The sequence below is a fragment of the Ursus arctos genome, unplaced genomic scaffold, assembly GCF_023065955.2.
Source record: "Ursus arctos isolate Adak ecotype North America unplaced genomic scaffold, UrsArc2.0 scaffold_4, whole genome shotgun sequence".
NCBI lineage: Eukaryota > Metazoa > Chordata > Mammalia > Carnivora > Ursidae > Ursus > Ursus arctos.
The window spans coordinates 38,699,021-38,725,029 of record NW_026623056.1 but is presented as its reverse complement, the minus strand read 5'-3'; the positions used below and the strand labels follow the sequence as shown (position 1 = coordinate 38,725,029).

The following is a 26,009-nucleotide window of genomic DNA, read 5'->3' as shown; positions in this document are numbered from 1 at the left end:
AAATGGGGCTATCAATTCATGAAGAGACAGGGAGGAACCTTACATGCATATTACTAAGTTAAAGAAGCCAATCTGAGAAGGCTACACACTGTATGATTCCAACTATATGACATTCTGGAAAAGGCAAAACTGTGGGGACAATAACAAGATCAGTGGTTGCCAGGGGTGTCTGGGTGGCTCAGTCAGTTAAGCATCTGCTTTCAGCTCAGGTCATGATCCCAGAGTCCCGGCATCGACTCCTGCATTGGGCTCCCTGCTCAGCAGGGAGTCTGCTTCTCCCTCTGCCCTTCACCCTGCTTGTGTTCTCTCTTCCTCACTCTCTCTCAAATAAATAAAATCTTAAAAAAAAAAAAAGAAAGAAAGAAAAGATCAGTGGTTGCCAGTGTGAGGGCATGAATAGGCAGAACACAGAGAATTCTTAGGACGGTGAAAATAAACTGTATGAGATGATAAGAATGGATATACATCATTAGACATTTGTCTAAACCCATAGAATACAACACCAAGAGTAAGCCCCAGGGGACACTGTGGACTCTGGGTGACTATGATGTGCTAACAGAGACTGGTCCTCAGTAAAAAATGTACCTGGTGAGTGATGTTGATAACAGGTAATATTTCACACGGGTAGGGAAAGAGGGATAGGAGAAATCTCTGAACCTTCTTCTCAATTTTATTGTGAATCTAAAACTGCTCTGAAAAGTAGTCTGTTTAAAAAACTACTAAAATTAGTTTTATGGAAAGCAAAATTCGTAAGAGAACTGTGGTGATTAATTTCATGTGTGACTATTTTAATCTTGGTGGACCTCACTCAATCAGTTGAAAGTCCTTTAAAAGCAAAACTGAGGTTTCCCTGAGGAAGACGAAATCCTACTTGAACATGTAGCATCAACTCCAGCCCAAGAATGTCCAGCCTACTGGCCTGCCCTACAAACTTCAGACCTGCCAGCCCCTACAAGTGCATATGCCAATTCCTATAAATAAATCTCTTTTCTACCTCCTCCTAGTTCTGTGTCTCTGAATGTTGTTAACTTTGAACATGGAATCTTTTAGAGGTTGTACTGAGCTCACCATGAAGGATTCTGTAGGGCCTCAAAGAAGGATATTCATAGATGATAATCTTCGGGAAAACTCCTTTTTCGGCTACTGTGAAGTAAGTTTTATCAGGATGAACCTATAAAAAGTAAAATCTCACTTAAATAGTAAAATGAGGATTTTCTTATAAATAGTCCTATTAATGTAGTATTTAGAGCCTGTGATTTTATAATTTATTAGGATCCACTCCAATAGAAAACTAAAAAATGGGCATCTGATAAGTACGTGGTGATGGATGTGATTTAAACTGAAACCTAGGAGAACCCTCACAACTTTTTTAATTGCCATCAGAAGAGCTAGAACAGTGGTTCCCAATCTTTAGCACACGTCAGAACCACAGGGAGGGCTTATTAAGGCACGGAAGGCAACACCTACCACCATTTTCTGATTTAGTACGTCAGGGCTGGGCCCCCAAAATTTGCATTTATATCTCTAACAAGTTCCAGGTGATGATACTGCTAGCCCGGGGACCACTCTTTGAGAACTAATTGTTTACCCTCCATATATAAATCAGCCTAAATTTTTGTACAGAAAAATTCATGCTTCCAGAGTAGGTTACAGCTCAGTTTGAAAAATGACAAAATTTACCACAAATGTATATAAACTTAGTAGAAGTGAGAAAGATACAATATTTCCAAGCCAGATGCAGAGGAAAATAGAGTAAATATGCCCTGGGTAAACTATTTGTGTCAGCATTCCAAATGATAGTGGTGTAAATCTTGTAGAATTATATGTTTGTTCCTGTTATTTTTGGTCATTGGTAAGCCAATGTGCAGGAAGAGTAAATGGATAGCCTAAAAATAAAAATAGGCTGTTACACAAATAAACTATTTAAGACACATATCATGCTTTATAAAATTCTATTTTTGGTTACTGTTTTGCAACTCCTGATTGGAACAGGAGCTTTCCCCAGAGGACATCGGTGGAACTGTAGGTTTTGGTACCCAAGATGACATTGTAGCTTTTTTTCTTCTCCCCACCCATGGGGCCATAAGACCTACAATAGGCCATCTTCGTGCTGACACCTCTTCCATTCAAGTAAACACCCATCACTTCAGCTTGAAACAAGGCTTGGGTTTATAGGATGGACACTCAGTGAGAGAATAATGTTTATTGCATGCTTATTACATGCCCCAGATGCTGTATAAGTTTTAAACGAATTAATTCCCTTAAATTTTACATCAACCTCGTGAGTTTGGATACCATTATCCTTCTCACCTTTTTGATGAGGGAACAGGCACAGAGAGGCTAAGTAACTTGAAGTCATACAGCTGGCAAATGTCAGAGGTAGGATTCAAGCCAGGTGTTGGAAGCCAAGATGAAAGTGGATCTAAAAAATAGGAGCTACGAAGGACTTAGGGGGAAGCCGATGATGCCCATTTACAGAAGAATATTGTGTAGGATATGTGGTCACAGAAATCTGAATGGGAATTCAGGCAAATCTTTTACCCCTCCAGGTCTGGCCTACAGTGAGTGAAAAAGTTTCAGCCCTTTCAGATCAGAAGCTCAGTGGGTTGAGTTGGGTGTTTTATTTTTAGTGGAGCCCTGGAATTAATGAGTCATTTACTTTATACTCAACATACAGATTCACCCTATCTTTTCTGAAAGATAGTTGATCTGTCCCAAAAACATATTTCTCACGGGTTTCTCATTGCCTTGCAAGAGCACTTCTCATCCACAAATGGATAACGGTTTTGGGAAAAAACGAAGTGGTGAGGACAGCCGAGGAAAGGCCCCAGCCACTGCCCAGGCACTGACAGCTCCGGCACGCATGGAGAAAAGCCCTGTGGACACCCAACTGCCCGGAGCCCAGGAGGAAGAGGATGAGGATTAGCAATCTTGACCACAGTACCCCTCTACCTACTGACCTCAGACCAAATTATTGTACAACAAAATAGAAATTTCAAAACTACTGTTGGCCCATATAGTGAGAGAAAAAGAAGTGATAGTTACTTTTTTCTCAGTACTGGGCAGTGATGTGGACCTCAGGGCTCATGACACCTCAAGGTGGCCCCTGACTGACCTCCCTCCACAGAGCCCCTGCCCCTCACGTTGCACCTGTGAATATTTGCACGCAGCTGGTGCCACAGTATCGTGTACTTGTGTGGGTCTCGGTTTTTGCCTTTTTGCTTTTTTAATGAGTCTTTCTCTTTAGATGGATTTTAAACTCTGAATTCATAGAGGTCATGAACCCTTCATTTAAATCCCTGCATGGTCTGAGTACTGTTGGACACACAATGTAATATAATAAATTCTTGTTGGGGCCCCTGGGTGACTCGGTCGGTTGAGCATCTGACTTCAGCTCAGGTCATGATCTCAAGGTCCTGGGGTCCTAGGATCAAGCCCCACATCAGACTCCACACCCAGTGGGGAGTCTGCTTGTCCCTCTTCCCTCCCCTCCCCCTCCCCCACCCCGCTCCTGCTCTCTCTCTCAAATAAATAAAATCTTAGAAAAATAATCATAATTAATTAATTCATTCTTGTCGAGGACAGGGACTTTACCATGCGCACGTTATGTGTAGATAGATGATCAAGAAAGAAAGAACCATGAGACTCTCTTCACTCTTCCGTCTCACCATATCCTGTTTCCATAGCCACTCTAAGTTCTGTTTGTGGAGCTCAGATCTTCCTTACCTTCTCCAGTCCCATTCATGTCCCTGCTTCACTTCTCAGAGCAAGAATCTTCAAAACCTCTCTGCACACCTCCATTTCTAATCTAGATACCCTACCAGGTCCCATCTGATCTAATCAAAAGTATTTCCCACTACTCCCTGCTAGCTTGGCCCAGTCTCTCTGTTGGAGCTGCCCCAGGCTTTCTGCTGGAAGCCCTCCACCCCTGCAGGGTGTGGTGACGTGGGCCCTGCACCTCCCGGTTCTGTCTGGACTGCTCACACCTGACAGGGCAGCAGGGCAGACTTCTATTTAAACCATGATCCTTCTAAAATCCCTTTGAGCATCTGCTATGGAAGTGCTGCTTGTATGCGCCCCAAATCCTGCGTATTTCTCCTCCTTTCCCTGTCTCACACAGCCTACTCTGAACAGGGGCCCCTCTCATGACGTAAAGACAGCAAGAGGTGTTTCTCGGGTGGTTATTGATGAGAACAGATCTAGGGACACCTATTTTTAAGGATCACAGAGTAGAAAAACAGTCAAAGTAAAAACTCAGGTATGGGGCCAAGTGCTATAGAGAGATCAGGTAAGATACAGTTGGAAAGGTATTCTTCAGATTTGGCTACTCAAAGGGCCATTGGTCACTTTACTAAGGGCAATTTGTGAGGTGGTAGGGAAAAAGACAGCAGAAGCTTGGCTTTGAAGGGAAAGTCAGTGGGTAAAGAGAAGGTATGGTTAGAGAGGGGCCTTTTAAGGTGAGAACAAGTTGATTTAGTGTGCTTTTATGCTGAGGATGAAAAGTCTAAGGAAGTAGAGGCCGAAGATACAAGAAAGAATGTGACTGATGGAGACGCACCTGCGAAGGAAGAAAGAGAGAGCCTCCAAATCACATGCAAATCCTTTTGTCCACCGCTCAAAATTACTGAATGTACAATCTGTACTTGATCTCCTAATGTTCAATTCTATACCTACATCTTATCTGGCACTTATCTCTATTTATTATATGAATTATCAATTGTGCTGGTCATCTGATATTTTTGCAGAATGGCAAGATAGCATCCAATATGAAAAACCTGCAGGACTGTGGGAAGGAAGCCCCTTAACCTCCATCAGCTCCAGTTTCCTTATCTGCAGAATGAGATGATGGCATCATTAACATAATGTAATACTGCACAGAGATCACGTCAGTGAATGGAGCAGTTGTAATCGCTGAATTGAAAATGCCTTAATCCTGCAATACTGCATATGGTATTAGCACCTAACAGCCTGGCTGGTCCACAGAAGAAACAAATACAAAAAAAGAGATTTTTTCCGCTGAGTCACTAGCAGCATACCCCGATGACACCAATGCCTCTACCGCTGATACTTCGCAGGTACATCTGTTCCTTGGTTTTCAAATTCAGAAGGATCAGCTGGTTGCCAGCTATGTACGTCACCGTATTGCTGTCCAGCAGTTGTAGGTTGGCCCGCTTTCTGCAGTCATACCCAAAGGAATGACTGAGGGAAAGTCGTTAAGGAAAACAAGTGGAACAAAGTAAGCATCCTAGAGACAGGAAACGTAAAGAAATATGTCTATTTTTAAAAGCTGTGCCATTAGACAAAGGTTCAGTGTTGAAGTAGTTGACTTTTACTTTGAAACTCAGAGTTTTTATTTATTACCAATGCAACTTTGTTCTTAAATGAGGTGAAAATTCTTATACTCTGATTGAATCGATATTTTAATTTTCCTAGGGGATCCTGAAAGCAGATTCATTTTATAAAAGTAAAAGTATTATATAGGCCTCTTCCTTGAGGTTAAAAGGTGAGACGTTTAAAATTCTGATAGAATGTACTGAAGTTCTGACAAACCAGTGACAATGTGACTAATAAATCCACATAGATGTAACTGAAATTTAATTCATATGAACAAATTATGAAAATGGACTAATATATAGTATATAAGTATGTATAATAAATATGCTAACATTCCTTCCTGAACTCATTAGTATGTATAGGTGTGTAGATGAGTGTGTGTGTGTGTGTGTGTGTGTGCGCACATTTATGCTATAGAGTAAGTCTGCACTAATTCAAAATAGAAGTTAAAACAGTCTAAGTTTTTATAAAATATCTTTTAAATGTTCATTGTTACTACATTCAAGTTCAAATTAATATAACCCAAAATATAAATGTAGTAAGTAAATGAAACTAATCTATAAAAAAATATAGTTTGCAAAAGAAATATATAGTATATCTTAAGCAGACGGATTCATATTTTCTAAGCACTCACTGTTGAACACAAAAGTTAAAGGATCATTGGAGAAATCTATTTCTTGAGCCCTTCTTTAATAAATAAATTCTGATTTTAGAGGATTACCCTTATTTGTAAGTGAATATTTTTAGAGAAAGAAACTATGTAGAATTTTTAACAAGAAGAATATCTACAATTGTAAAAAAGAGAAAATGTTAATGCAATTTGAATTGTGAAGCATATACAAATTACAACAAAATATACGTAACTATATGTAACTATACCTAGCTCATTGCCTAAGAGTTAAATTGAAAAAGAGAGAGAACATTTCAGGGTTTTTGATCTGCTCAAGAAAAAGGAATTTTATCAATTTAATAAAGACATAAACACCTAAAATTGAATCTTATATAAAAGTGCAAATTAATATATGATCCAAAGATCTTGCTAAAGTTATTTAGGCCTCATGGAAACTATCTGAGGCCTCTTTACAAATAAAGAGTGGGAACCACAGGCTCTTTATCGTCACAGAGCCTGGTATGGGGCAGGAGGTTTTGCCTACCTTCCTTTTCCCTTTCCCCAAACTGCTGTTCTCACCTTTCCTTCCTTCTCTCCTTTCTCTTTTCTCCAGTGCCAGCTAACACTTTGGAAGGCTAAAAGCTATGTCTATAGCTATGAGAGTAGAAGTAGGCTACCATCTCTTCACTAACTTGGGTGGCGGTTGGGATCATTTATCTGATAATATCATCTCTAATTTAGGGGTGGGGGACAACTCCATTTTACTTGCTGCTGCTCTCCAATGCAGAATGGGTGAGATGGTAACTTCCCAAACTCTCCCCTTCCAAATCACAACCTGCTTCTTCTCGTAGCTCATCTCTATTTCCCAGAATGCCGAATGCAGTGTCTTGAGCCCTAGGCATTCAATAAATGTCCGTCGGATGAATTGATTAATTAATGTATAACTAGAGTCTGATCCTTCTCTTTAACCCCAGAGGACAGCGGCAGCCATTAACCAGAGCTTTGAAGATGTTAAATTATGTTCTGCTATACCTTCAACTCCTTCCTGTTTTATCTCATCCTCTCTTCTGGCTCGCATCTTCTTAATTTCCTATCAGAGACCCAGGGCTATCACTGTTTGTTCATGGGCGTCTAGGACCCTCACTTTTAAACTGCATTTAAGGGATGCCTGGGTGGTTCAGTTGGTCAAGCGTCTGCCTTTGGCTCAGGTCATGATCCCAGGGTCCTGGGACTGAGTCCCCAATCAGGCTCCTTGCTCAGCAGGGAGCCTCCTTCTCCCTCTGCTCCTTGACTCTGCTTGTGCTCTCTCTCCCTCTCTCTCTCTCTCTGACAAATAAATAAAATCTTAAAAAATAAAATAAAATTGCGTTTAATTACATATTCTATAAATTATGCTATGTTTTGGGTGATATTTACTAAATGACACATTTCTTGATTGATTTACAAGATGCAAACTTTAAAATTGAAGTAGACTCAATATAATCACTAAAGTATAAAAGAGTATGTAGGGCATACATGACAGCTGACTTCTCCTTGGAGCTTCTCATTCCTGGAGAGTAGAGCTGTCTAATGCGAGATGTTCCAGAGAGGCAGCTTTTGATTCAAGGTCTGGAAGAGCTAATAACGTAAGTTATCCAAAAATGGGATAAACTGCTTCGTGACTTCCCTGGTTTTGAAAGTATTCACGGAAAGTCTATAGCTTATACAGCCACTCATCCAACATGAATAGAAGCAATTCATACATTGAGTCAAAAGTCAAGGTCATTCTGACTCTTATTTGGAATCTAGGCATATCTCTCTAATATAGAGATCCCCGTACCCTGGAGCAGCAAGTCCCCACTATTGGGGGCTGGGAGAGAGCAACATAATCAAAAATATCTGGGAAGCTTTTTCAGACTACAAGTGCCCAAGACTCCCTCCCCACAGATATAATGCAGTAGGTCCGAGAAACATATCAGACCATGTGTATTTCAGGAAAACTTCCAGGTGACTCTGATAAACCACCTCATTTGAAACAAGTAGGCTAGAAGAAAGGCAACAGTATAACTTTTATCAGCAACTTGTCCAGAGACCACATATGCAAAAAAGTCCTGAGTAGAGAAAACTCCAAGTTATAAGATTCAGGGTGAATTAGTTTTAGGAATTGAATTCACAGTGAATTTAGGGATTGAAACAGAAAATTATAATAACATGTCCTATTTTTATATAAAAAGCAAAACTGAGTCAGGAAGTACATGGCCCTCCTCTTTAAGCACCCCTTGTATAATAGGCCAGTCAGTGGTTTAGGCCATGTGGTCATCACCACCACCCATCTGAAGGTAAGCATACTAAATTGCCAGCCAAGGGCATGAATGGAAATCTCCTAACTCCACCTTACAAACCTAACATCATACAGTGATGGCAGACCCTAAATCCTCTTGTCAATGATCCCCACCTTTCAATTTCTTGGACTCTTACTCTCCAGACCAATTAAAACTTATTCTTTTGGGCCCTACTTTCTCAGGGTTGTCTTCCCGATATTCATCTGATAAATAATGTGTAAGTACTACTGCCTGACAATGGTATCAGTGTTTTAAGAAATCAATGATTTTAACATGGTAGGCAGTGAGAAAGGGATGTCAGGCTGGTGAAAGTGGAAAACCAGGATAAGAGGCCTTCTGGTCTCCTCCACATCATGTCTCATGAAAGAACAGCCAGAAAAGCATCACTTCTCTTTGTGGTTATTTGGCACCAACAAAAGCTTAGTTTAAATTAAGTTCATGTATTTCTATCTCAACTTCTCGAAGGGCCAAGCTTCTTAGAATTACCTAAGACAGGGATTGGCAAACTTTTTCTGTAAAGGGCCAGATGGTAATATTCTAGGCTTTGTGGACCAGGTGGCCTCTGTGATAACTACTTAATTTTGCCCTTGTAGTGTGATGGCAGCCACAGACAAAATGTAAATAAATGAGAATTGTTGCGTTCCAATAAAACTTTATTCATAAAAACAGACCAGAGGCCAGATTTGGTCCATGGGCTAGTTTGCCGACCCCTGACCTAAGAAGCTGAAATCCAAAAATGATACACATGTAACTGGAGTGGATACACAAGTGTGAGAAGATCCAGTGGTATGTTCGAATCCGGAGTCACAAAAGGCATCGACACAAGCTCCGTATAATCGTAGAAGAAGTTCTCTGAGATTTTCTTCTTAACTTTCTCCTCTGCCTCTTCTGAGGCTGGAGTGGGGGCTCCCATATTCTGAGAGTCTAAAAAATTAAAATATTTTAACTAAGAAGAGCATCTGGTGAATCCTAAAATGGTATTTCACAAAGACGGGAGGCAGGTACCTAGCTTGCAATACTCTAGCAGTAAGTACCACCCACCAGTGAGCATGGGAGGAAGAGCCAACATGCCTATGTGCATCAGGGTGAATGCAGATCTCTGGTCATGGTTTCTGCAGTCTCAAAGAGCAACTCCCAATCAGTTCCAAGGGTGAGTTATAATTCATTAATCTGGGGCTAGAGCACTCCTTAGACCATCCTACTCCCCAGAAAACCAACTATGAGAGTTTTGTATGTCATCCTCAGAAATGTAATATACAGTTCCAGAGCTGCTAAATCACCCTATTAAAGTTTGTTCCATGCTTTTTCCTTTATCACCCCGACACATCCTGCAAATTTTTATCTCTATGGATTTGTAACTGTTTAATTTGGGCAACTTGTCTTTAAAACAGTTACTATTACTGATAGAAAACTAATAATACTTACTTACCTCCAATGTTGCCCATATAGTCATCTTGAAATGAACTTGAACTTCCTTCCAAATGTTCCATATCATAATCATCATCCTCTAAATGTGATTCTCCCCCTTCAATATATGTTTCATCTGTGGCATCTTCTAAAACTTTGTTATCCTCTCTCACAGCAGCTATTAAAAGTAATTTGTTTTAATAATTCCTACATTTGGAATTAAAAATTTCCTTATTTCCAAAGTAGCTAATATTTTCTGATCACAACAGAAGTAAATTAAAAATAAACTATGATAAGATATCTGGAAAACCTATAAGTATTTGGAAATCAAAGAACATTTAAAAATATGTATGGGTCAAGAAAAAATCAACAAAGAAATTTAAAAATATTTCAAACTAAATGGTAATTAAAATATAACATGTCAAAATTTGTGGGATGCAACTAAGGCAATGCTTAGAGGGAAATTATGGTTTTTGTACACTTACAAGAAAAGAAAAAAAGTTAAAACTCAATGACCTAAAGCTCTACCTCAAGAATATAGAAAAAGCAAAAAAGCAAATATAAAGAAATAACAGAAATAATAGAAATTAAAGCAAGGATCAATTACATAAAAGGCAAACAAACAGTAGAGAAAATTAGCAAAACCAAAATCTTATTCTTTGACAAGATCGACCAAATGGAGAAACTCCTAGCTAGACCAATCAAGAAGAAAAGAGAGACAATACAAATTCCAATTTCAGGAATGAAAATACAGCCTAGAATTATGCCAACAAATTTTACACTTTAAAAGAAATGTACAAATTCTATGAGACATACAAAGTTACAAAACCTACAAAAGAAGAAATAAACAACCTTCTGTTTATTAAAGAAATTGAATTCATTAAAAATTTTCCGATTAAGAAAATTACAGGCCGGGGCGCCTGGGTGGCACAGCGGTTAAGCGTCTGCCTTTGGCTCAGGGCGTGATCCCGGCGTTATGGGATCAAGCCCCACATCAGGCTCTTCCGCTATGAGCCTGCTTCTTCCTCTCCCACTCCCCCTGCTTGTGTTCCCTCTCTCGCTGGCTGTCTCTATCTCTATCGAATAAATAAATAAAATCTTAAAAAAAAAAATTTAAAAAAAAGAAAAGGAAAAGAAAATTACAGGCCAAAATACTTCCCTGGTGAATTTTACCAAACATTTAAGGAAGAAATTATACCAAATCTACACAAAACATTTCTGAAAGTAGAAGAGACCAAAATTTTTCCAGGTCTCCAGGCAAAAAAACCCCAAAAAACAAACAAAAAGAGAGAGAGAGTGGATGGGGGAGCTCCCACGTACGTGGCCAAACCAGAAGAGAGACCTCAACTCACAGCACTGAGAGAAAGGGTTTCAGGACAGCAGCAAATTACTTCCTGTTACCTTTTGGGATCCTAAGAACCACAATGTGTGAATTTATGAGCTGAGCACCGGGCCAGACCACACTTGACAGGCCTGCCCCTACCAGGGTCTAATATAAGAAAGAGAGACCCTGAGGCAGTGCTAGACAAAGGGTCATTATTATTAAATCCATCCATTCAGGAAAATGCTGCAAAGGACAGGAAACCAAACAGTAGATCATCCTGTGTCAGAAATTAGAGAGTGGAGAAAAGTGGAAATGGAAAATCAAGAGAGAAGCAAACTAACATTTTTGAAGACAGTGATATAACCGTATTTTTTGGAAAGATAATTCTAGTGGTAGTATGGAGAGACTTGAACAGGAAGCCTTGAGTGGAAATCCTTGTTGTAAGAGTCCAAGCAAGCGGAGATAAACATCTCCAATAAAACATGATGTGGAGAAATTAAAGATTTAAAAGATATGTCTCAGATACATTGAAATAGTTTAATGTAAATTTTGTAAATGAATTGATTTCCCCAGGTCTCCTCTACGTGAATAATCAAAATTATATTTCTGAAACTATATTTAGGGTTAGAACTACAAAAGTCAAGACTCCACTAAGACACCTAACACCATGAGGCCCCATCAGAAAGAGCAAGCTATCTTTTAAAAATCTGTTTACACAATTCCTCACATTTTCTTCTTTTTCTTTCTTTCTCTCTTTCTTTCTTTCTTTCTTTCTTTCTTTCTTTCTTTCTTTCTTTTTCTTTTTTTTTTTTTTTTGAATAGTTGGCACACAATGTTACATTAGCTTCAGGTGTATGACGTAGTGATTCAACTTCTCTGTACATTATACTATGCTTACTACAAGTTTAGCAACCATCTGTCACCATAAAACACTATTATAATATATTCCCTGTTCTGTACCTTTTATTTCTTGACTTACTGATTCCTAACTGGAAGCCTGTATCCCACTCTCTTTCACCCATTTTGCCCATTCTCCCACCCCCTTCCCCTCTGGCAACCACCAGTTTGTTTTCAATATTTATAGGTCTGATTCTACTTTTTATTTATGTATTTATTTAGTTAGTTAGTTAGTTAGTTTTTTGTTTCATAATGGAATTTACTGGGAAAAGTTAGTGTTAAAAACATTCAAATTTATAAAATTTAAGTAAGACAGTAAAATTATACCTTGTAGATATAGTAATCCCATGATTAGTTGATTCTGCTTTTTATCTGTTTATTCATTTGCTTTCTTTTTAGATTTTACATTTAATGAAATCATATGGTATTTGTTTTTCTCTAACTTATTTTACTTAGCATAATACCCCTAGGTCCATCCATGCTGTTGCAAATGGCAAGTTCTCATCTTTTTATGGCTGAGTATGATTCTATATTTATATATAAATAAATATATATATAAATATATATATAAATATATATCACATCTTCTCTATCTTTTCCTCTATCAGTGGACACTTGGGTCATTTCCATATCTTGGCTATTGTAAATAATGCTTCAATAAACATAGGGATGCATAGATCTTTTCAAATTAGTGCTTTTATTTTCTTTGGGTAAATATTCAGTAGTGGAATTATTGGATCAATGGTACTTCCATTTTTGAATTTTTAATGAACCTCCACAGTGGCTGTACCAATTTACATTCCCACCAACAGATCACAGGGTTCATTTTTCTCCACATCCTCACCAACACTTGCTGTTTCTTGTCTTTTTGATTCTAGCCATTCTGACCAGTGTGAGGAGATATCTCATTGTGGTTTTGATTTGCATTTCCCTGATGATAAGTGAAGTTGAGCATCTTTTCAAGTGTCTGTTGGCCATCTGCATGTCTTCTTTGGAAAAACACGTATTCAGGTCCTCTGCCCACTTTTAAATCAGGTTTTTTGGATTTTTTGGTGTTGAGTTGTATAAGTTCGTTATGTATTTCATATATTAATCCTTTACTGGATGTATCATTTGCAAATATCTTCTCCCATTCAATGGACTGCCTTTCGGTTTTGTTAACAGTGTCCTTTGCTGTGCAAAAGCTTTGTATTTTGACATAGTCCCAATAGTTTCTTTTTGCTTTTGTCCCCCTTGCCTTAGGAGTCATATCTAGAAAAATGTGGCTATGGCCAATGCCAAAGAAATTACTGTCTATGTTTTCTTCTAGGAGTTTTATGGTTTCAGATCTTGCTTTTAGGTCTTTAATCCACTTTGAGTTCATTTTTGTGTATGGTGTAACAAAGTGGTCCTGTTACATTCCTTTGCATGTAGCTGTCCAGTTTTCCTAGCACCATCTGTTGAAAAGACTGTTCTCCCCATTGTCTATTCTTGCCTCCCTTGTCATAGAATAACTGACCATATAATCATGGGCTTATTTTTGGTCTCTCTATTCTGTTCCATTGAGCTAAGTGTCTATTTTGGTGCCAGTACCATACTGTTTCGATTATTATAGTTTTGTAGTATATCTTGAAATCTGGAATTGTGATACCTCCAGCTTTGTTCTTTTTCAAGATTGGTTTGGCTATTTGAGGTCTTTTGTGGTTCCATACAGGTTTTAGTATTTTTTGTTCCAGTTTTGTGAAAAATGCTGTTGGCATTTTGATAGCAATTGCATTGAATCTGTAAATTGCTTTGGGTAATATGAATGTTTTAACAATATTAATTCTTCCAATCCATGAGCACGGAACATCTTTTCATTTGTTTGTATTTTCTTCAATTTCTTTCATCAATGTTTTGTAGTTTTCAGAGTACAGGTCTTTCACCTTCTTAGTTAAGTTTATTCCTAGGGATTTTATTCCTTTTGGTATAATTGTAAATGGGATTATTTTCTTAATTTCTTTCTCTGCTACTTTGTTAACAGTGTATAGAAACACAACTGATTTCTGGGTATTGATTTTGCTATAACTTTACTGAATTCATTTTTTACTTCTGATTTTTTTGTGTGGAATCTTCAGGGTTTTCATGTCATCTGCAAATAGTGACAGCTTGATTTCTTCCTTATCAATATGGATGCCTTTTATTTCTTTTTCTTGTCTGATTGCTGTGGCTAGGACTTCCAGTACTTGAATAAAAGCAGCAAGAGTGGACATCCTCACCCTGTTCCTGATCTTAGAGGAAAAGCTCTGTTTTTCACCTTGAATATGAAGTTAGCCATGGGTTTTTCATATATGGCCTTTATTATGTCGAGCTATGTTCTCTCTAAACCCACGTTGATGAGAGTTTTTATAATAAATGGATGTTGGATTTTGGATGTCAGATGCTTTTTCTGCATCTATTAAGGTATTCGTAAGATTTTAATCCTTCATTTTGTTAATGTGGTGTATCACATGGATTGATTTGCAAATTTTGAACCATCTTTGCATCCTGAGAATAAATCCCACTTAATCATGGTGAATGATTCTTTCACTGTATTATTGACTGTGGTTTGCTAACATGTTGTTGAGGATTTTTGCATCTATATTCATCAGGGATATTGGCCTGTAGTTTTCTTTTTTTGTAACCTCTTTGTCTGGTTTTGGTATCAGGGTATTTCTGTTCTATTTGCAGTATATTCTTCCACATATGTTATCCCATTTAATCCTCAAACAACTCACAATTATCATCTTAATGGGTGAGAAAATTGAGGCTCAAAGGGGCAAAATAATCTATCCCAGATCAAGCATCTCTAAGTGGTAGACCCAGGCCTCAAACCTAGAGTTCAGCTCTTTGTACTATACTGTATTAGAAAAGTTCATTAAAGACTTTGTAAACCTTTGTAACAAGACCAGATTTGCAGAGGTCATTATCAACATAGAGATGACAGTAACTTCTACAGGCCAGGAACTGGAGATTAAATGGTTAAAACACAGTCTCTGCTCTTAAAGAACTTGGAATTTAGTAACGGAGTTAAACAAGTAAACCATTTCTGTTGTATAAACTTAAATACTCTTTAAAAGTGATTTTACCTAAATTTAATAATAAAAACCCAAGTGTATATTATAATCTTTACTTACATCTTAATGCAGCCTTCAAGGAGCCCTGAGACTGCTTCCCATCACTCTTTGATCTATCTAATCTCCTCCCATCAGTATCCTGATCACCTGGTTCCTTCATTTCCTCTGTAAGCATAAAATTGAGACAGAGAAAGGGAACAGCTGTGAAATAAAAATCATTTACGATATTTTCCCCCTAACAAATTCCACCAAACACCATGTGTGTTGATAACTGTATGTTTGCACAGTATCCAAGGTGACTTCACCGGCAGGAGGTACAGCCACCAGAAGAGACCTCTGCAGAATGGCAGAATACAGTCAGATACTCCCTTTTTCTAGGCCAGTTTACTGTGATGCCCTCTGATTTTCCCAAAGTCTGCAGTGAAATGCCATTCCAGTCTATCTTTTCTTTAAATATTCCATCATTAAAGTTAACCCCCTGCCATCCTTTCTTTGGTTCATCCTCTCCATTTCCTCTTCCCATCATTTAATTCCTCTGGTGTTACTAATTAATTTCAATTTTTAAATATTTGTTCAGGGGACTTGCTATGTATCAAGTCTTATGGTAGACATTAAATTATGGTAGTGAACGAGAGATGTGATTCCTAACTTTGTGGACCTTGTCATTTAGAAAGATAGATATTAAATGATCAATTAAAATACAATAAGTGCTACAAAACGTAAAGAATAGGGTCCTGTGGGTATGTCTAGCAAGACGACTAATCCACATCCTCAGGTTCAGGAAGAGGTGCTTGAGACAAGGGTGATAAGTAGAGGCTGGCCAGGCCTCGAATGGACAGAGTGTCTTAGGCAGAGGGAACTTGAGAGAGAGGGCTGTGTCTGTGCAGGGCTGAAAGCAGTCTGTTGTGAGTGTGAGAGTGAAATGGGCGGTGAAGGGGAGGCCAGTAGCAGATTATAGAACCGTCTCTAAGCTTTTGCTAAGGAGTTTACAACTTATTTCTATGGCAACTGAAAGCCACTGAAAGGTTTTAAGGAGGGAAGTGACAGCAGATTTTTGCTGTCCTCCCTCTATTGCAGCTGTCTTTGAAAGCACCTGCTATATCCTCCTTCTAAGTCTTTGCTTCTCCACACTAAATACCACATATACCCTCAACACCCTTCTATGGCAGGGCTGGCAGGCAGAACAGAACAGCACTTCTATTTGACTCAGACTCGTGGTTCAATTCAGGTTTGAATCTCAGTTTTGCCACATAACCTTTACATGAATTCCTCAGGTGTAAATGGGAGTGAAGTAAGAACAACTTACAAGGCTGCTATGAGAATTAATTGAACTAGTGCATTATTATCCCTTCCTGGTCTCTGAAGAAAGGCCAGTATGCCAGAAGCAGATAGGATACACGCTACATGGTCATGGAGAGGGCAGTGCGAACGCCACCTCCCTTCTTCTGCACCTTGGGGTCATTCCATCTGCTTTCTTGCAGTGACATCATAATGATGCCTTGTCTTGATTTGGGGGACAATAGTGCAGGGTCCAAATGTTTTTCTTAAAAGCTATTTTCAGGAAAGATAGGTCCTAAACTGACACTTATGCTGTTAAATTTTGTTTAGCACTTTGGGGCCATTTTTCTGGGTTACCAAGATGATGTTTTACCTTTTAAGAAGTGTGTGTATTGTTTTTTTCCTTAGTTGTTCTCCCTTGCTTTTTTCTTCCTCCCTCTTTCCCTTCCTTCCTTCTTTCCTTCCTTCCTTCCTTCTTTCCTTCCTTCCTTCCTTCCTCTCACCTGATTGTAAAATATATGCTTACTGGGATTGGGAAGTGTGTAGGAGTCAAACGATAGAAAAATCGTAAATAGCAAGAGCCTTTAAAATCCAAATTCTATCATCCAGGACATGTCCTTTTCCTTCCAGTTTGGATATACAGACTTGCGTTCTACATTTATACAAGTCATTGATTTGAAAATAATTAAATAATTGTAATAGTGAAATAATTTTTAAAAATCAGTATTGCAAGCTAGTATCAGTTATTGCAGCTTGGTTGCACATTATCCCACACCGTGGGTAAGCTTCTTTAAGTAGCTACAAACATACCTAAATGCCATTTTCTCCCTCCCTTTAAAGGTTCTTCATAATGTACATTTGCCAATTCAATTCTTTTTTTTTTTTTAAAGATTTTATTTATGTATTTGACACAGAGAGAGACAGCCAGTGAGAGAGGGTCACAAGCAGGGGGAGTGGGAGAGGAAGAAGCAGGCTCCCAGCAGAGGAGCCTGATGTGGGGCTTGATCCCAGATCGCCGGGATCAGGCCCTGAGCCGAAGGCAGACGCTTAACGACTGCGCCACCCAGGCGCCCCTGCCAGTTCAATTCTTAAAACTACCGAGCACACTTATATCAAATGGTATTCTGCTAGGCATTGCAGAGGGTACACAAATGAGCAATAGGGAGCCCTTGACCTTAAATACTTTACAAGCTAGGAAGAAAAAATTGACAATTCTCTTTTAATATCGTCTCAGAATAAGATTTCTAAACCCCTGATCCAGATCCGAGGCTGATCAGAACAAGGATGGTCTGAAAGTCCTGACTGAGGAGCAACTATAGCTAAAGGTTTCCTTGATAAAAATCAACATGTAAACCATTGGAAAAGAAAGAAACTATTCTCTCTGTTACCATGATGCAGGCCCTAAATAAGTGGAGCAGAGCAGGCCCTGGGTTTGCCAATCAAAGTTATTCTGTCGTTGCTAATCATTTAAGAACCGAGAGAAAACTGTTAGTCTGCAAATTTCAGTAACACCTCGGTCTATAAACGGGTATTGCTTTAGTGTTCTGTTGCAATCATACAAATTTGGCAGCTTAAAATAACACCCATTTCTTATCTCACACTTTTGTGGGTCAGAAATCCAGGCACGCTCAGCGGGTTCTCTGAGTTTCACAAGGTCAAAGCAAAGTGTTGGCAGAGCTACTTTCATTTCTGCAGGCTCTGGGGGAAAAATCTATTTCTAGGCTTATTTAGATCATTGGCAGAATTCAGTTCCATGTGGTTGTAGGACTCAAGTCCCTGTTTTCTTGTTGGCTGTAGGGCAGGAGTTGTTCTAAGTTTCCAGAGGCCACGTCGTGGCTCATGGCCCCCTTCAAAGCCAGCAACGGTAGGTCAGGTACCTCTCAGTGATTTCAATCTCACAGTTTTCTTTTCTGCTTCCTACCAATAAAAGCTTCATGAGATCATTATCTATCCTTTAGTCTTCTCTTTTCCAAATACATTTATTTTTAACATATTGTAACTGAACATTAACAAGATATATATAGTCTAATAAAGAGCTTGTAAGACCTAATAAATTTACTTAGAAGTTTATTATAAAGTGAATAAGAATTATGGTAACAAATCTGATAACCATTAAGGTAACATCATTCTGTAAACGAAGGGTTTAAACCACAACCAAAGGTAAACTGGTGTCAAGACGGAAATATACTCTTTATCCCACACTATTATAAACAATATATTCCTCACATGGCCATGCAATAAATTTTAATATCACAACACAGTTACTATCAGGTCGTGTGCAGCATGGAAGAAAATACTGGAACCCAAGGAATTTTACCAGTGTTCTGAACTAGCAATACTATACAAAAAATACTGAGATCTTTTCTCAGCTTTTCTGGTTCAGAAAGGGTGGCTGCAGAACCTGTGAAAGGTAACTGAGCAGGTAAGGTAGGAGGGGCTCCTGATCTACTGGAGGTTAGCAGTATAATTGGTGAGATGGGATAAGGTGGTTTTTATTTGATTGGTTGGTTGGTTAGGTTTGGGTTGTTTAGAATAAAGGGATTGGGAGGTTGTACTGTAATCTGCAGAGGCTTTGGAGCCAGAATGACTTGGGTTCACATCCAAGTTTGACCAAGGATAAAGGTTAGCTTTGCCAAGGGCCAAGTCATTAGCATCCCTTAACTTAGTCCTTTCATATGTAAAATGAGGATGATAAATAAGGTTGTCTGGCAGAGTCATTGTAAATATTAAATGAGATCTTTTATACCCAGAGTTCTCAATACCAGCTGCACTTTGGAATCACTTGGAAAACCTTCATAGCATATCATTTTCAGGCTCTCACTCCCTAGGTAATTCTTTTGTGCAGCCAAAGATAAGAAACTGGGGTTAAGGACCAGGAGCTTATGTAAAGCACATAGTAGGTACTCAAAAATGGTAGCTGTTTTTACCATAATTACTACAAATTCTCTCCAATACAGCCAGGGCTCAATAAATGTGACCATGGAATCTTCAGAAAGTTGAAAGAGGCCTTACCTAGTCCAACCTCCCACCCAGTGAGAGTCACACATCTACATCATTAAGCTCAGCACCATTAGAAAAGCAGTCTAGTGTGTTGGTCAGGTTGAGAACTGGCTAGAGTCTGATGTGCTTACAGCCTGGCTCTCCTTCTTACACCTCCTGTGAGGTGTTAAACAGGTGTTTAACCTCTCTGTGCCTTGGTATTCTCATCTGTAAAGTTCAGTACCTACTTCATAAGGCTGTTCTGAGATCTCATTGAGTTGATACAGTAGAGCTTTAAGAACAGTGCCTGACAGATAGGCACTCAGTATGTAAGATGGTTGAAGGGATAGATTTAGTCATTCCTGAGTAAATGAACAAATGAAGGAACACTTCAAGACATGATCAGTCAGCTTCAATTAAAACTGAACAGGTAAGTGAGTAAGCACATTGTCAATGCTCAGCTCTAGTTCTTGGTTCATTTTACACTAAGCTGAAATCTGCCTCCCTACAACTTGGATCCATTTGGCCCTTGTTCTTCTGGGGACATACAAGTTTTCCTGTGTGCTATAACCATTTGAATAATTGCAACTACTTTATTTTTCTTCCTAGATCCTCTCTTTTCCAGCTACAGCATCCTGGTTCTTTCACTTACTCCTCACTACACTGGTTTCAACTCTTCCCAGCATCCTGATAGCTCAAGAAGTTCATTCCCAAAGCATTAAATATCCCTCCCAATTTTGTATCTTCTTTGAAAGATCCAGACATTTTCCAAAAGATTAATGAACTGTTACTCTACCTGTTGGGAATATTATATTCCTTTAAGGCAACCTAATATTGTATAATCTTCTGAGGGCAGGGGGTGGTAGGCTCATCATATACTGACTCATCATAATCAGACTGTAACCAACCAGAATGACTACACCATATTTTTTGTGTTCTCAACCATGTCCCATCTCATACAACTGAACTAGCTAGGTTTGGATTCTATTTGCAGAACTATCTTAAGTGTACTTTTATTAGATTCAGGTTCATTGATCCAGCCTATGGCTAATTCTGTTAAGCAACTCATTGAGTAGACTATCAAGTTTTGAGTCAATGCTGAGTAAGTATAAAGAAAAAAAAAATCATAGTGCACAGTGGTGCTAAGGCATGTGTTGCTAGAAGGAGGTTGGCTGGAAACCAGACAGAGGGGTCCCTAAAGCGACGTTACTTAGATTCATTCCCCAGATTCCAGGGTCAGTCCTCAGTCTCACCAACTCGGGCACTCCATCTCCCAGTGTGCCAGAGCTGGCCATGTTAAGACTCAGAGATTGTCGTATAAAACAGATGCTCAGTTTTTACTTAACAATGTGAAACAGCATTGTGCAAGGAATAATACTCCGTGTATTTCGAATGTTTACCATGTGTCAAACACAGTTCTAAGGATTCTGCACAGACTGTTTCACATATTTCTCCAAACAACTCTATGAGGTAGGTGCAATTTCCAGATGAGAAAGCAGAGCAATTACTCTGAATCCTTCCCTCTCGCTCACCCATGCAGTTGGTTTCTATGTCCCATTGCCAAGTGAACAGTTATTGAGCCTTTTGAATTCATCCTCTCCCTTCTACTCCCACCGTCACCACCCTCGTCTGGTTATGTTGTCTCACTGGTACCATTACCACAGCCTCATATCTTGTCTCTGCCTTCTCTAGTCCATTTCTACCCTGCCTCTTAGTTCCAAAACACAGCTTTTAGTGCGCTACTCGTCCTGTTGGAAACCTATAATGGCTCCTCATTGCCACAGAATAAGAACTCAGCTTCCCTGGCATGGCACAAAGTTCCCTCATCTTTGGGTCTGCAGCTCATCTCCTGTCACTTCCCCCATTCCTAGTCCCTCCTAAGTCCCTTCTCCTTCTCAGAAGTCTTACTAGCCACATGGAACAACTCACGCTGGACTGGACACAGAGTACGTGTATGCTACTATTTCTACTTGTATGCAAGAAGTATTTATTCTGCACCTACTGTATGCCATGAATGTGCTACCTACTTTACCTGCAAGACCCTATTTATTTGTAACAAGAACCCTATGAAGTAAGCATTATCATCTTTCTTTTTAGATATTAGGAAGCTGAAATGCAGAGGGGTCAACTTGACAAGTGTCACATTGCTAAGTGTTGGGCGAGCTGGTTTGCTTACCCCAAAAACCAGGCACTTTCCCACCAGACTCCCTTCTTCTGGCTTAAACCCGTCTAACTAGCACTCTTGGGGTCTGCTGTCTTCCGCCCCAGCCGGATGAGGAGCTCCTTGCAGGCAGGAACCGTGTCCACTTTGTATCCACAGTGTCTAGCTCTATGCTTGCCAATGCTAGTCACTTCAGTGTTTGCTGAACTGATCCGTAGGAAGGACGGGCTGTCTGGGCGAGCCTGGAGAACGCTGGTTCAGCCTAAGAGAAGTCCTACTGGGATTCACTGCTCCCTGACTCGCTAACAGAGTTGAAGGGGAGGATGTGGAAACTGCCCTGCTGCCAGGCTCCAAACTTACCCAAGGCACCGACCGCCGCCGAGCGTCCTTAGTCCCAGCGTCAGCCCCAGGTCTCCGTTTACTGCGGTCACCAGGCAACGCCGCCCCGCCTCCCGGCGGGCGGAGCCGGATGGGCCGTGAGGCGCATGCACCACCTGGAGGTGACTTTTGGGGAAATCCCCGGGGGAAGAGGCAGTGGGACCCTCAATGTCACTGGGCCTTTGGTCCCGGCTGTTTCCAGGCACGTCACCCGGGTTCACGCCAAACAGAAAAGCCCAACATTCTATCAGGGTATTATCCCATTTTAGTTTTATATCCAGTTTATATTATTATAATTATCCCAAGAATGTTATATTGATAAACAAAGTGACTTTTGAATACATAGATACCTGCCTGGTAATTAAAAAATGGCCCAAAGGGGCCCTAATTGCACACAATCATCCACAAAGATACGTCAAGGCTTTTTTATTGAGCTGTTTATTTCCTCTGTCATCTCTGTTGGCTTTTACGAGGAAATGGTTTTATGTTGTGGGATCCTTGGTCTCATGACGCTGGCCGCACAAGTATAGGCCTACCTTGACAGATTTCTCGGTTTAGCAATTGGCTCTTCAGCGGCTCTGTGGTGCAGCCAGCGCTCAGTACGGAATTTTAAGTGCCTAAAGTCACTGGTTACCAAACATTGTTTTAAAATGGCTACCTTGTACACCTGAAACTAATATTATCCTGTATGTTAACTAACTGGAATTTAAATAAAAACTTTTAAAAAACGGGTACATTATTGCAATAAGTGACAAAGGACTGTGAATCCAGAATATATAAAGAATTCTTACAACTGAATAAGAAAAAAAAAAAAAAAAACTTGCAACCTAATTCTTCAAATGGGCAAAGGACTTTGAATACTTACTTCACCGTATCAGAGGTATGAGTGGCCAGTAAACACAGCAGTCCTCTGGGAGATGCTCTGGGAGATCTTCACCACAATGCACATACACCACAGCCACAAGAAGGGGTAAACTGCCAGCACCCAATGTGGAAGAAGTGCAGCAACTGGGACTCTCACAGACTGCTGGTAGGAATGTAAAATGGTACAACGACTTTGGAAAACCATTGGGCAGTTTCTCTAAAAGTTAAACATATACCAAGCCATTCCATGTCTGAGGTATTTATACCCAAGAGAAACAAAAACTTAGGTCTACACAAAGCCTTGTCTGTGAATGTTCATAGCAGCTATACTCACCAACAGCCAAAAACTAGAAAGAAACCCATTGGCCATTGACAGGTGAATGGTTAAATATCCATACAATGGAATACTACTACTCAGAAGTAGAAAGAAAGAAATTGATACACACAACATGAATGAATCTGTGATGGGGAGTTAGAGAGCCAGACACAAAATAGTACAATGTATGATTCCTTTTAGATAAAATAGAAACAAATCTAGGATGACAAAAAGCACATCAGTGGTTGCCCAGGGCTGGAGTAAAGGGAGGGATGCACTGAAGAGACAGGAGGAATCTTTTGGAGATGACAAAAATGTCTTGTGGTGGTAGTTTCATCTGCCAAAAGTCAATGAATTGTTCTTTTCAAATTAAGATGCAGTTAATTATATATACATTATTTCTCAATAAAGTTGATTTTTAAAAGGTTGTGTTCTATTTTATGTTTATTGGTTTCCGTGTTACACAATTTTCCAAAAACTTTCTTCCATGGATTTGTTGGTAGTGTTGAAATGTTCTCTTTAGTCAAGTATTCTTGACTTTTAAAGTCTCCTGACTTAAACATTATCTTTACTATTAATTATTAAATGGTATATCCAGGGTATCTGAAAAGTCATAAAACATAGGATAAACTTATTTTTAAACAGTATGTTAGGTACATTTTCAAATAATATTCTCAACATGTTTTCTTTCAACCTCCAAACATCTTCAGGTGAAATATCTCTAAATTTAAAGCACTGGGTCCAATTGATAATTTGAGAAAACCACAAAGAATTCATTACATAATATCTTTAAAAATCTGGAAACACAAGGAAATAGTGCATTTATTTGTGCATCAAAAAACTGGCAGTCATCCTTACTGAATGCTTATTATGAGTCAGACCCTATTCTTAACATATTTACATATACTCACCTCTCTTACTCCTCACATCCCTATAAGATACATCATGTCTGATTCTCAAATGGGAAAAAGGAGATAATTTACCCAGGGACATAGCCCAAGCGGCAGAAATGGCGCTTGAATCCAAGCTTTCTGATTGCAATACTTGCAGCCTTAGCCACTATGCTAGATCAATTATTTCTTATAAGTTAGGAGGAGTCCAATAATTATTTTTTAAAAAGAAGGGTGCCTGGGTGACTCAGTTAAGCATCTGACTTTTGATTTTGGCTCAAGTCATGATCTCAAGGTCATGGGATTAAGCCCTGCATCGAGCTCTGTGCTGATCATGGAGCCTGATAATATTCTGTCTCCTCTCCCTCTGGCTCCTCCTCCCCTGCTCATGTGCTCTCTCTAAAAGGAAAAAAAAAGGGGGGGGGAGCTTCAAGTCCTGGCTTTACCTCAACACCCTGACATTAAGCAACTTACTTCACCTCCAGGGCTCAATTTCCTCATCTGTAAAGGGGAGGTGGGTGGCATTCAAACAAGTCTAACTCAGTTTTACTGTGAAATTTTAATGAGATAACCACAGTTACAGCTCAATAAAAATAGCTATTATTATAATTATTATTATTATTGTGCTTCCATACCATACTCACTGTAAGACGGCAGCATAGTGTAGGCTTTGTACAAAGACTTCCTATATCCCATCCCAGGGCCCCCACACCTAAGCTGTATGACTTTGAGAGGGTACTTACTTCCTGGTACCTCAGTTTCTTCATCTGCAAAAGAAGGATAATAGTATCTACCTCATAAAGGCATCATAAAATCATGAAAAGTGGCTAAAACAGTGCCTGGCACTTAGTAAACAGTAAATTATTATTAAATTCTGCTAACTTAAATGATCTCACTATACAGCATAGGAATGATTGTATCACTAACTGTGGATTTGATTATCAATCCAGTTTCTCTCCCAAGCTGTAATGCGGAAAACTACAAATTTTATTGAAGTTTAGCAAGTGATTAGCAGCTTTCTTGGGCATTTTTTTTTTAAAGATTTTATTTATTTATCTGATAGAGAGCTCGCGAGAAAGAGCACAAGCAGGGGAGGGGCATTGGGAGAAGCAGACTCCCCGCTGAGTAAGGAGCCGGACACGGGCTCCATCCCAGGACCACAGGATCATGACCTGAGCCAAAGGCAGAATGGACTGAGCCACCGAGGTGCCCCTGAGGCATCTTGGAGAAGTCATATATTAGCTAAAAACTTGAGTCCTAACACAAGAAATACAAGTAATCTGAAGTTGGACTAGAAAAATGAATACAAATGTAGTACATCATCAGATAGAGCAGAGTTCACCCTTCTGCGATGCTAAGATCAACGGTTCCCAAACTGGAGCATGCCTCAGAATCACGAGGGGCTTATTAAAACAGACGCCAGGGGCGCCTGGGTGGCACAGCGGTTAAGCGTCTGCCTTTGGCTCAGGGCGTAATCCCAGCGTTACGGGATCGAGCCCCACATCAGGCTCCTCCGCTATGAGCCTGCTTCTTCCTCTCCCACTCCCCCTGCTTGTGTTCCCTCTCTCGCTGGCTGTCTCTGTCTCTGTCAAATAAATAAATAAAATCTTAAAAAAAAAAGAGAGAGAGGAGTTAATCCTATAAAAAAACAAAAAAACAGACACCAGATTTTCTGATCAATGGGTCTAGGGTAGGGCCCATGATTTTCATTTCGAACAAGTACTCCGACGATCTTGACACTGCTGATCAGGGCCATACTTTGAGACCCACTGGTGCGGCTGGCTCTGAAAGCTGATAAAGAGGGCCCAAAGCAGTGTTACTTGAAACCAAACATGCACCAACTTATGATTTGGGGATGATAAACATCTTCACAATGTTTCCCAAGCTTGGCTATACACTAGAATCATCTGAGGAGGTTTTTAAAAATGTTGATGTTTGGGGCACCTGGGTGGCTCAGTCGTTAAGTGTCTGCCTTCAGCTCAGGTCATGATCGAGCCCTGCTCAGCGGGAAGCTGCTTCTCCCTCTCCCACTCCCCCTGCTTGTGTTCCCTCTCTTGCTGCCTCTCTCTCTGTCAAATAAATATATAAATCTTAAAAAAAAAAAAAAGTTGATGTTTGTGTCCTGCTCCCAGAGTCTAAGTTAAACTGGCCTGGAGTGAGACTTGGCCATTGGGAA

General features: G+C 39.6%; 1 protein-coding gene across 5 annotated transcripts in view; it reads right to left on the bottom strand.

Annotated features, from left to right (window-relative positions):
- Nucleotides 1-26,009, bottom strand: part of CFAP44 (cilia and flagella associated protein 44) — a 148,018-nt gene extending 122,009 nt beyond the window's left edge. For 4 of the 5 annotated variants that reach the window (XM_057306749.1, XM_057306750.1, XM_057306751.1 and 1 more), the window contains exons 1-5: nucleotides 15,028-26,009; nucleotides 9,695-9,850; nucleotides 9,030-9,189; nucleotides 5,037-5,199; nucleotides 1,069-1,171 (exon numbers count right to left, since the gene is read on the bottom strand). In XM_057306749.1, the coding sequence (XP_057162732.1) occupies nucleotides 1,069-1,171; nucleotides 5,037-5,199; nucleotides 9,030-9,189; nucleotides 9,695-9,850; nucleotides 15,028-15,142 (697 nt within the window). In that variant the 5' untranslated portion in view covers nucleotides 15,143-26,009. The remainder of the gene's footprint in view (nucleotides 1-1,068; nucleotides 1,172-5,036; nucleotides 5,200-9,029; nucleotides 9,190-9,694; nucleotides 9,851-15,027) is intronic. The other variant, XM_048215189.2, reaches the window with a different exon arrangement.